A 12333-nucleotide genomic window follows, 5' to 3' on the forward strand; every position below is an offset into this window, starting at 1 on the left:
ACATCACAAAGATCTACACCAAGTAGAGCTATAGGAATTGCTCAAAGCCCTTTCATTACATCATCAGCCAGCAAGGCTCATCAAAGCCTGGGACTCAGGACAGCCTACAGAGTTGCCCCTGCATGGCCCCTTGGGAGTCTGACAACCAATCAGAATACAAGCTCAAATTCAAATCCCAACAGAGGGCATAAAACCAAAGGATTCTCAGCAGCTCTGCCCTTCTTTCTTCACCCGAGGCATGTGATCCTGTCCACCATTAAACCATCTTTCCAAGCAGTCACCATTTTTCCAGTGTCTTTCTTCCCCACTTGGAACTGAACCCTGAAGGCTATTTCTCCCAACAGTTGAAAAACACTACTAGGTCATACTGTACTGGTCCGAAAAGCCCACTGAGCCATAACCAGGTTGCTTAACTTGGTTTACCATGGCTTGTATCTGTGGTTGCATCAAAGCTTAGCCTAATGGTGGTTTACACATGATTTGGCCCAGTGCATTAAGGCGATCCAAGTTATTTTTGAACCAGACCATAAACCCTGTTCGGTGGCAGAGGGAGTTGTTGGCTTTTATTTCTCTCTCTCTGTGTGTATACATTTATGTATGTGCACACACACATTATATACGTATGGGTGTATTTTTATCTATACATTATATATGCAAATGTATTATAAATATAAGCGTGTTGTGTTATATAAATATATAACGTAATACACTCATATATATAGAATGATCCATTGCCTACATTGGCATGTACAATTACATATTGTGACAATTATATAATTGATCCATCGCCTACATTTTATTTAATTTCCCACTTTCATTATTTGGAAATAACATCCAATAAATCAGCACTGAGGAAATGACTTCTTTTTCCCCGAAAAGGGCATTTCAATCAATCCACTCCCCCATTCCAAAGGCTTAATGGTTCCGTCCATGTAAGAGGAGCTAAAGGCCTCCCTGCCGCCAAAGACCTTGGACAACAACGGAACCAGCAACCAGCCAATCCCTGAAGAAGGCTGAGTACTTTTTAACAACCAGCGGCCAATGGCCGAACGCTCCCTTCCCTTTAGGGCAGGACCCATGAGAAGTAAGCTTAAGAGGCAACCAATGATGTAACGGTAGAGGGTGGGGCTAGGCTAAACATTGGACGAGAGAAAGAGAGAGGGATTCCCCTTAGGGAGTGACCCGTGAGATTTAAGCTTAGGAGTCAACCAATGACATCACGGTGGAGGGCGGAGCTAGGAGCGGGGAGAAAGAACGAGCGCGTGTTCCGCCCTGTCAATCAGAGCGCTGGTAAAAGCTTCCCAATAAAGCCGCCTCTGACGTCACCGGGGAGAGGCGTTGCCAAGTCCGCCTCTGACGTCACCGGAGGAGGGGGGAAAGGCGCCGCGAGAGAGCCGCCTCTGCCCTCTGCGCGTGCGCGGGGCGGGCGGCCGGCCTGCGCCTCCTGCCCGAGGCAGGAAGGCGGAAGCGGGGGAAACGGAAGCAGCAAGGCGGGGCCTGCCGGGCGGAGCGTGCGCGTTCCCGTCAAGCGGGCGCGAGCGACGGAACCGAGCGAGCGAGCGAGCGGCGGCGGCGGCGGCGCCGTCACAAAAGGAAGCGGCGGCGTCGAGGGGCCGAAAGCGGTGCGGCGGGGAGGAGGGTTGCGCGGCGGCCTCGCTCGGTGGCGGAGGAGGCCCGCGCTCGTCCCGCCTTTGCCCCTCCCCGCGGCGGCGCCGGCGGGCTCGCCCCCTCCTCCCCCCCCCCGTCCCGTCCCCCGCACGGAGCAGGAGGATCGCGGCGGCGGCGGCGGCTGCTGCGGCGGGCGGGCCGGGCGGCCTGGCCCGGCCTGGCCCGCCGCGGCCAGGCCCTGCCCGGCCTGAGCCGGCGGCTCCCGTCTAGCCTCCTTCCTCTTCCTCGGTCTCCGGCCTTTCGCCCTCCTCGCCGCCCCCCCGCCATGGCGCAGCAGCAGGTGAGCAGCTCCCAGAAGGCGCTGATGCTGGAGCTGAAGGGGCTGCAGGAGGAGCCGGTGGAGGGCTTCCGCATCACCTTGGTCGACGAGTCCGACCTGTACAACTGGGAGGTAGCCATCTTCGGGCCGCCCAACACGCTCTACGAGGGCGGCTACTTCAAGGTGAGGCTCCGCCCCCCGCCCCCGGGGGGGGGAGGGACACGCAGGCCTTGTAGGGAAAGTGGTGCTAAAGGTGAAGCCCCTCCCCACACTCCTCCTCCTCCCCACACTCCTCCTCCACATACCCCTCCCCCACATACGGGCGGGGGGACGAGACGACATGCGGGCCTTTGGAGGGAAAGAGTGGGGGGGCCTTAAAGTGAGGGGGCTCCTCTGTACTTCAGGGTGAGGCCCCTCCCCCTCACTCCTCCCCCACATATACCCCTCCCCCACACCCTTCCTCCATATATTGGGGAGGGCCTTGCAGAGAAAGAGTGGGGGCCCTAAAGGTGAGGGGCTTCTCTGAGGTGAGGCCCTCCCCATATACCCCCCATACCCTTCCTCCATATATTGGGGGCCTTGCAGAGAAAGAGTGGGGCCCTAAAGGTGAGGGGGCTTCTCTGTACTTCAGGTGAGGCCCTCCCCACATATACCCCTCCCCCACACCCTTCCTCCATATATTGGGGGGGGCCTTGCAGAGAAAGAGTGGGGGGCCCTAAAGGTGAGGGGGCTTCTCTGTACTTCAAGGCGAGGCCCCTCCCCACATATACCCCTCCCCCCACACCCTTCCTTCATATATTGGGGGGCCTTGCAGAGAAAGAGTGGGGGCCCTAAAGGTGAAGGGGGGCTTCTCTGCACTTCAAGGCGAGGCCCCTCCCCCACATATACCCCTCCCCCCATACCCTTCCTCCATACATGGGGGGGGAAGGCCTTGCAGGGAAAGAGGGGGGGCCCTAAAGGTGAGGGGGGGCTTCTCTGCACTTCAAGGCGAGGCCCCTCCTCCGCATAACCCTCCCCCTCAACACAACTCTCCTCCACATACCCCTTCCTCACACACTCCTGGGACACACACACACACAGGCCTTGCCTCTCTCCCTCCCTTTGCACACACCCTTTTTTTTCCTGGGGGTCTCCCCGCTTTTGAAGGAGGGTCTCTCTGGTTTTGTACCCCGCTTTTCATGGGGGTCTCCCTGATGTGGCACCCCACCTTTTGAGGAGGGGCTCCCTGATGTGGCCCCCTGCTTTCTCAGGATGCTCTCCCTGGGTTTGCACCCCACTTTTCATGGGGGGTCCCCCTGCCGTAACACCCTGTTTTTGAAAGGGGGCCTCCCTCCTTTTCGTGGGGCTCTCCGAGGGTTTGGCACGCCACTCCTTCATGAGGGTCTTTCCACCTCATCTGAGTCTCCCCATTTTTCCAGGTTTGTGCACACACACCCTTTGGGGGGGGCCTCCCCGGGTTTGCACCCCCTTTTTAACGAATGTCTCCCCACTTTCCATGGCAGTCTCTTGCTTTGCCCCCCGCTTTGTGTGAAGGTCTCCCCTTTTTCATAGGGGAGCCTTCCCAGGTTTGCACCCCACTTTCTAAAGAAGGTCTGCCCACTTTTTGTGAGGGAAGGTGCCTCTGGTTTGGCACCCCCACTGTTCATGGTGATTTGACACTTTGTTTTTTTTTCTGGGCGTTTTCATGAGGGGCCTCCCCCAGTTTGCACCCCATTTTTAATGAGGGTTTTTCACGAGGGCTTCTATACCCCACTTTTTCTGAGGGTCTCCCCACTTCTCTTGAAGGCCTCCCTGCTTTTGCACCCCACATTTTATGACTCTTTTCCCACTCCCCCCCCATTTTAATGAGGGTCTCCCCACATGTTCCTCTGAGACTCCCTTCTCTCTCCCCCCTTCCCCCCACATATCAATGAGAGGGAAGGGGCTGTGTCCCCCCCTTCTCCTGAGGTCACCTGGGGAAACCCCCAAAACTGGGGAGAGTGGGGGCCCAACCCTTCAGAGCCCACCCCCCCTTTTTCAGGGCCATCGCTTTGCTTGTCTCCCCTTCCATTTCTAGCTGGAAAAGGGGAAAAATAAGAAACACACATTCTTCTTAATTTTAATCTTCCGTATTATCTTATTTTTGTATCACGATGTCATCCTTCCAGAGCTGCTCTGACAGAGTCAGGTGGGCTGCGCGTATAAATTTAATAAATAATAAAACCAGCTGCACTCCTCCTCCCCCTGGGGAGACAAAAGGCTTGGGATCGACCCTCCGTGCCTTTGGGTGGAAGGTTAAAAGTTAGCCAGATCGGATCCAGAACCGAATGACTTCTAAGGCTGCCCAGAGTCACTTTATACATGAGAGAAAGAAGTTTATCTCGCCTATTATCTCGTGCATTTTTATGCGAGATGAGCCACATATAAATGTAATCATAAAAATAGATAGAAAGCAGGAATGCTGTTGGGAAGACTGGCATTGGAGAGGCAGAATGCACCTTTCCCTCATATAAAGAAGTTGATTCCTTTAGAAACCTAAGCAGACAGGTATTTCTCTTTGCGTTCACCTGGAAAGCGGGCAGGTAATTTTCTCTCTGTGTTTACCTGGAGCATTTTAGATCTTGAATAGGATCCTTCAAGGGGTGTGCTGGATCCTACAGACCGCTCGCCTAATTTGTGCGTCCTGTAAAAAATAATGGACATTTTTAACCTGAGTTTGCATTGGAGTATGGAGTGAATGCCTTGTGTTTTAAGAGCATAGGTGAATGGTTTATTTAATTCAAGGGTGGGTGAACTATGGCCCTTTGATGACTTGTGGACTTCAATTCCCAGAATTCCTGAGCCGGCATTCTGGGAGCTGAAGTCCACTAATATACCGGCGGATTGCCCACACAGGCTCAGGGATTCTGGGAGTTGGAGTCCACAAGTCATCAAGGGTCACAGTTCCCCACTTCTGCTTAATTGTTTCTTTTCAGGGGAAAGATTTTCCAAATTAGGAGCAACTGGTAGGAAGAGGCTGGGAAAAAAAAGTTTAAAAGGTAGCAGTGACCACTCGACTTTTTATGAGGGTCACCCCATCTTGTCTTTTTTTTTTTTAATTTTGATTTCCAGATCTGTATATTTCCTTGCTCCTAACATTTGTTGATCCAGGCAACCTACCTTCTGGTGCACTGCCTCTATTTAAGGCAACTTCTGATGTAAAATGTTAGGGATATATTTTTTAATCCTAGGGTTTTAAAAGTGTGGACACCAAGTAATTCCGCCATGCATTGAATTTGAACTTGAGAGGGAAGGTGTGGAATGCAGTGTTTGCTGGGAATTTATAAACAAATGAACTTTTAGAACGTGTTTTTCAAATTATTTTTAAGTATTTTATGCATGTGTTGTTATATACAAGTTAATAATCCTTTGTGGGGTAGTTCTGCCTACTTTGGGAATGTACTTTAAGGCAGGGGTATCCAACCTGGGGAGTTGTGGACTTCAACTCCCAGAATTCCCCAGCCAGCATGGGGAATCTTGGGAGTTGAAGTCCACAGGACTTAAAGTTCCCAAGGTTGGACACTCCATTTCAACCCCTTTCTTGGGCAGCCAGTGGCTATTCCGAATGCACAGGGACCCAAAACAGTTATTCAAATATATCTTCCAGTATAAATATATCAGTATCCAAATATATACCTGTACCTGCTATCCAGGTAGATATGTTTGAGGCTGAAGTTATAAGTGTGACGTGTTCTTGTTACTCTATACTTTCCTCATTTTAAGTGTAGCTAAGCACTTGGCAGATAGCTGTACTCTTAAAAACTCAGTTGGGTTTAATTTTAGAGCTGTAGCGTGAATTGCAAGAATTGATTGTAACTGATCATAGGATTTGCTGACTAATGTGGGTTATCAACTGACATCTGTTTCTCCTTATTCAAAGCACTTAAAATAGGTCAGAAGAAAACAAACCTAGTATTGCCCTAACCTCACTAGGTTAGGGGTTAGGTGAAGTGGCAAGACAGGGGAATTGAGAGCCAGGATTTGAAAAGGGCTGCAGTATATTTGCAGCCTGTGACCTTTGGCTCAGTGTCCCAGCAGCTCAACATCCCAAGAAATCTCTTCCGTGGAGATGCCAGCGGGAAGTTTTGAGCCGCAGTTATGCTAAAGCGGATTGTAAACATAAGACTTGATAAGGGATGCCAAGAGAACCCATAAAAATGAAAAAAATAAAAATAAAAGCCCAGCTTTTTAAAAAGCTGGCATGGGGAGCCTTGTGTCCTGAATATGAAATCCCATGTATTGGTAGACAGCAAAGAGAACTGAAGTGCCCCAGTCCAGATAATCACGGCCGTATTACGGAAGGCAGATTAGGACCCTAATGGTTCAGCTGGATCGAACCCAGGTTCAGCCAGGCAGCTATCTTTCATCAACCGGCAGCTGAATGCATGCAGGGCAGGAGATGACCTTGGTTGTTTTTTCCAGAGCGCCTGGTATCCAGAGAGGTGCGGCTTCTATCTGTGCAACAAAATTCCATTTAACTCTGTGCTTAGAGAACCACAGAGGGTGATTTTCTGTAGCCCTTCTAAAAAAAAAAAAAAAGAACATATATTCTGGAGACCCCCATTGCAATTATTGGACCTGATGCAAATAAAATACAGAGTGCAACTAAGGAATCAAACCTTGAGCCAGTCAAAATCGAACCGCTGGCTGTGGGCAAAAATTAGCCTGCAATACTGCATCCTGACCACTACACCACCATGGCCAAGATAGCAATAGCACTTATATACTGCTTCAAAGGGCTTTACAGCCCCCTCTAAACGGTCCTCATTTTACCCACCTTGGAAGGGCGGAAGGCTGAATCAACCTTGAGCCTGAGTGAGATTTGAATTGCCAAATAACAGGCAGCCGGCAGGCAGCAGAAGTAGCCCGCAGTACTAACCGCAGTGCCACTGTGGCTCTTATGAAGGATTACTTAGTTGGGTCATGAAACCGTTTGCTAGAAAATCACCAGAGCTCCAAGACCATCAAGGACCTCTCATTTCAACCCTGAGCTATACACATATTCTCCTTTATTGTTGGGTAAAGGCCAACGAAATGGAGCAGTGCAATTATGAATAGCATAAGGAATATATACCGTAAATATATTACTTTGAGAAAGAGCAAGCAATTAAAATCAAATGGAGCACAGGGTCTTTCCTAGAAAAATGTCGGTAGGAAATCTAGTCTTTATCTTTTGGGCTGTGATCTTTGAGGACCCCCTCCTGCATCCTTTGAAGATTTCCTTACCTGTTTCTGAACGTTCCTCCATTCTTCTTCCGTATGAATTAAGTTTTTAACAAGAAGAAAAACTTTATCTTCACGGGTTGGTCTTCTGTAGCCACTGTCTAGTTTTTCGACAAAGCGGGGCGAAAATGGCCATTCTGGAATCAATAGCTCAGAGGCATCAATTAGGTTCGGTAGCTTTTTGAACATGAGACACTAATGTTATGATTTTAAAGGTGTGTTGTTGTTTTTTTACGGTGTTCGAGGAAATTTTATCCATCAGACTGGTTTGTGTCCCAGATCTGTAGGGAAAAAAAATGTCCTACTGTGTATTATTGATCCTGGACAATAGGATACGAGCGTTCGATAAAACCAGATTTTTTTTTTTCCCTGCAGTTCCAGATTCAGAATGCAGGTAGATTTACAACCACAGGAGACCGTGAAATTTTTGTTTGCTTGGTCAGATAGTCGTTAAGTGAGTTTTGTCCCTTTCTTGGCACGGTTGTTAAGTGAATCACTGCAGTTAAGTTATTAACACGGTTGTTAAGTGAATCTGGCTCCCCCACTGACTTTGCTTGTCAGAAGGATGCAAAAAGGGGAATCACATGACCCCAGAGACACGGCAACCGTCACAAATATGAGCCAGTTGCCAAGCATCTGGATTTTGATCGCAATGGATCGTGGCGATGCAATGGTCGTAAGTGTGAAAAATGGTCATAAGAGACTTTTTCCAGTATTGCCATAAGTTCGAATGATCATTAAACAAATGGTTGTAAGCTGTTGTGGTTCGCCGGCAGCAGGTGCAGACGGCTGAGGTCTCGGAGAGCGAGGACTCAGATGAGGGGCCTGCGTGTGAGGCAGGGATGGGGCCAGGACCATCAGGGAGCAGAGTGCTGCCTTCGGAGATGGTGGAGGCTGGCAGCAGCAATGAGGAGGTTCCTGAGGAGCCTGGGCCCAGTGCACGTGCGCGGAGGGCTGCTCGCAGGAAAGAGCAGCTGTAGCAGCCTGGGCAACTCAGGAGTAAGGCTGCAAGGTAATGGCCCCTCCCTCAAGGGATAAAAGCCAGCTGAGAAAGCAAGTTACGCTTGGTCACAGATGGATCAGAATAAGAGCAGAGGGCATACAAAACGCAGAGACTTACGGCTATCCAATTTATGGTTGGAAGTAACATCCCAAAGGCAATTGCAGGTATAGTCCTTGACTTACGTTCTGACCCAAACCTGGTTCCAAGAGAGCAAACACAACCTTTTAATGTTTCACTTACGAATCCCGTTTCTTCACGAATAAAAGGCTGCTTCCAACCGATTAGCTCCGATAAGGAAAAGCCTTGCCAAGTTTTGGCAAGGCTGCCAAGAACAACAGATAAAAGTTACTAAACAATAAATCAAAAGAGTCCCCAAACACCAACTCAGATATTCGTATCGCTCACCAGGCTCGAGTATCAACCCTCTTTGCCTTCTGCAAGTTTCTCCTTAATTCCAGGTTGCTTCTTTCCTTGATTAGTTTCCAACAGTTGCTTCTCGTCCTGCCCTCAGGTGCTTTGGAGAATAGCATGATCCCCTCTTCTTTGGGGCAGCTCCTGAGATATCAGAATGCTGCTATCCTATATGCATAATTTTGTATTTATTTCTTTATTTTGTCATGTTTATGTAGTGCATATTGGAAGCGGAGACCCTTTGAGAGCTGTATGCAACAAAAATTCCTGTTAATATATGTTGATTAGCCACAGTAAATTTACTCTAAGTTAGGGGACTTCAAACTCGACAACTTTAAGACTTGTGGACTTCAACTCCCAGAATTCCTCCCACAGTCATGTTAGCTCAGGAATTCTGGGAGTTGGAAGTCCACAAGTCTTAAACTTGCCAAGTTTGAAGACCCTTGATCTAAGTCTTCTGAATCATGTCCACCCCACCCCACCCCAGACCTCCTTTTTATTAAACTAGACATATCCAATTCCAGCAACCCATTCTTTAAAATCTAGTTTAATGAAAAGAAGGATTAGGGGGGACATGATAGCAGTGCTCCAATATCTCAGGATCTGCCCCAAAGAAGCAGGGGCCAAGCTATTCTCCAAAGCATCTGAGGGCAGGACAGGAAGCCATGGATGGAAACTCATCAAGGAGAGACCCAAAATAGAATTAAGGAGAAATTTCCTGACAGAACAATTAACCAGTGGAACAACTTGCCTCCAGAAGTTGTGAATGCTCCAACACTGGAGGTTTTTAAAGAAGAGGTTAGATGATAGATAGATAGATAGATAGATAGATAGATAGATAGATAGATAGATAGATAGATAGATAGATAGATAGATGATAAATCAGGGGTCTTCAAACTTGACAGCTTTAAGACTTGTGGACTTCAACTCCCAGAATTCCTCCTTCAGTTATGTTAGCTCAGGAATTCTGGGAGTTGGAAGTCCACAAGTCTTAAAGCTGTCAAGTTTGAAGACCCTTGGTTGTAGGGTTTCCTGCCTAAGCAGAGGGGTTGGAGTAGAAGACCTCCAAGGTCCCTTCCAACTCTCGTGATTCTCTTATTCTGTTATTTCAAGTTCACTAACTTTTAGGAATGGGCTACCGGAAAGAAGCCGATGAGAGAATTTGGAGTTCCCCCTAGAGTTAATTGTGGCTGCTCTTTAAGAACACCAACCCTGTTCATCTTTGGCAGCCTTGAAGGAAAAAAAGAAGCTAAAGAGGCTAAGAAGGGGATTATGGGTCTTTCCTCAAGTAGATCTCTGGATGGCCAATACCAGCTGTATCATTTCCAAAGATTAACACGGCGCCACCCAGCTCTTCTTTGGCACCGGTGCTTGTACGCTGTCAAAGTAACTTCTTGTGGCTTTTAAAAGGGTTTTTGTTCTCTGTTAACCTGCTGGGAAAACAGATCTTTCGGCCCGGTTATAGTGGCACGACATAACGAACAATTGCGATGCGTTCCTGCGAGTAGAAACCCAGGATCGTTGCAGCCTTCTAACGTTGATCCAAGCAGTCCTGGCCTTACGACCACAAATAAGCCTCAAAATTCTGCTGCTAAGCGAGACAGCTGTTGTTTTGCCCCATTGAATGGCCTTTCTTGTGCCCCCTCCTCCCCCCAATTGCAAAGTGAATCACTGCAGTTGTTAAGCCAGGAAGACCGTTAAGTGAATCCGGCTTCCCCATTGACTCTGCTCTGTCAGGAGGTCAACCAGGGTCGGGATTCAGCCGGTTCGGTCCGGTTCAAGAGAACCGGATGTTAAATTTATATCTGGTCCGCTGGATCGGTAGTTGAACTAACCGGCTGGCCTCACCTGACCCTCGCCCCTCCCAGAAGTCTCCACACGGCCCGTTTTGGGGTTTTTTTTCCCCAAAAAAAGTTTTTTATTTGTATCTTTTACAAGCATCTCTTTTGATGAACAGTGTGGTTTTTCCAGGTTTTTACATTTCCATACAGACATGACCATATTTACAAATCTTATCTTTCATATTCAGTTTCTTATTGTATCATCATGTTTTCCATTTTCTATATATTTCCACAAACATTCTTATGTTTTTCACGCTTACTTTTTCCATTTTTAATTCATATCTTTATTCTGTTTTTCTTTATACTCTTATCTTCTTTATATAACACCTTAAAATTCTTATTTCTTAATCTATAGTCATTATATTTGTGTGCTTTTACCTGTCGTATTTGCAATTTCGTCACATACTCTTAGTTCATTATTCAATAAATTTCATCTTCGTTTTAATGATTCCAAACACGTCCCCCTTAATTGCCGGTTGAGTGCACCACCCTTTTGTCTTATACATCATTCAGTTTACTCCCCTTTCACTCGTATTACAATTACCATAATATCACTTTTAATTATCACCTAAGTCACATGGACTGTTTTGGATTCAGGAAAGCGCAGGGTCTGCGCAGAGGCTCCAGGAGGGCAAAAAACGGGCCAAACCGGAAGTCCCAGAAGTCCAGAAACGGGCCTGTTTCCGGCTTCCAGAGCCCAGGGGGAGGCCATTTTCGCCCTTCCAGAGGCCTGAGGGAAGCCTCCGGACTCTGAGGAAGGCGAAAAACGGCCAGTCCGGAAACAGGCCTGTTTCAGAGTTTTCTGGAGACCTCCCGGAAATTCCGGTAGGCAACGCCCACCCCACAGCCAGGTAGAGAACCGCTTGCTTGGATTTTTGAATCCCACCTCTGACTGCAACCATCATAAATATGAACATGAACCAGTTGCCAAGCGTCCGAATTTTGATCACGTGGCTGTGAGGATGCTGCAACAGTTAGTTGTAAGTGTGAAAAAACGGACGCAGTTCACTTTTCGTTGGCGTCACCACTTCAAACCGTCACTAAACCGACTTGTTTCAGAGTCAAGAACTCCGCCTGTGGTTAAAATTGAGCAGGTCTGTTTTAAATGGGATTGGCACCTGGATACCCAGGTATTTTCTTTACTCTGCAGTAACCCATGAACCATAGAGTGGGATTTGCAGTACCAGCAGAGAAGGGACTTTTGTTCCCGAGACCAGTTGCCAAGAAGCTGTCATGGAAGCTCATTTGCTCCGGCCTCTCAGCACGCGAGACGAAAGTCACTACGTGTGGCTGCGCTCCCAGGCCTTGCCCGGGTGCCAGAGGAAATCCTTGCCAGCTGGTTGGAAAAATCTTGTATCTCTGTACTGCTTTGCCAACCAGTATCTTTTCTATCAACCAGAACAGAGCTGGAAGGGACCTTGTAGGTCATCTAGTCCAACCCCCCTGCTCAAGCAAGAGATCCTATATAATTCCGGACAAGTGGCTGTCCAATCTCTTCTTAAAAACCTCCACAACTTCTGGTGGCAAGTTGTTCCACTGATTAATTGTTGTCCTTGTTAGGAAGTTTCTCCTAAATTCCAGGTTGCTTCTCTCCTTGATTAATTTCCATCCATTGTTTCTTCTCCTGCCTTCAAGTACTTTGGATAATAGCTTGACCCCATCCTCTTCTTTGGGGCAGCCCCTCAAATCCCGGAATACTTCTATCAACTTCCCCCTAGACGTTCTTTTCTCTAGACTACCCAAACCCAAACCCTGCAACCCTTCTTCGTATGTTTTGGTCTCCAGGCCTTCAATTATCCTATTTGTCCCTTTTTCCCAAAATCTCAGCATTCTTTTTGCTAATGTGGTGACCGAAACTGGATGCAGCATCCCAGGTGTGGCCTTACTAAGGCTTTCGTAAAGCGGCACTA

General features: G+C 48.1%; 1 protein-coding gene across 2 annotated transcripts in view; it reads left to right on the plus strand.

Annotated features, from left to right (window-relative positions):
* The first annotated feature begins 1231 nt into the window (after nucleotides 1-1231).
* Nucleotides 1232-12333, plus strand: part of UBE2R2 (ubiquitin conjugating enzyme E2 R2) — a 55956-nt gene continuing 44854 nt past the window's right edge. For both annotated transcript variants that reach the window (XR_015742426.1, XM_026713885.2), the window contains exon 1: nucleotides 1232-2110. Coding sequence is in view for 1 of the 2 variants with exons in the window: in XM_026713885.2 (XP_026569670.1) it covers nucleotides 1934-2110 (177 nt within the window). In the remaining variant the exon portion in view is untranslated. The remainder of the gene's footprint in view (nucleotides 2111-12333) is intronic.

Source organism: Pseudonaja textilis, chromosome 2, assembly GCF_049901715.1.
Source record: "Pseudonaja textilis isolate UNSWEBS1 chromosome 2, rPseTex1.2, whole genome shotgun sequence".
In the NCBI taxonomy this organism is placed as follows: Eukaryota; Metazoa; Chordata; class Lepidosauria; order Squamata; family Elapidae; genus Pseudonaja; species Pseudonaja textilis.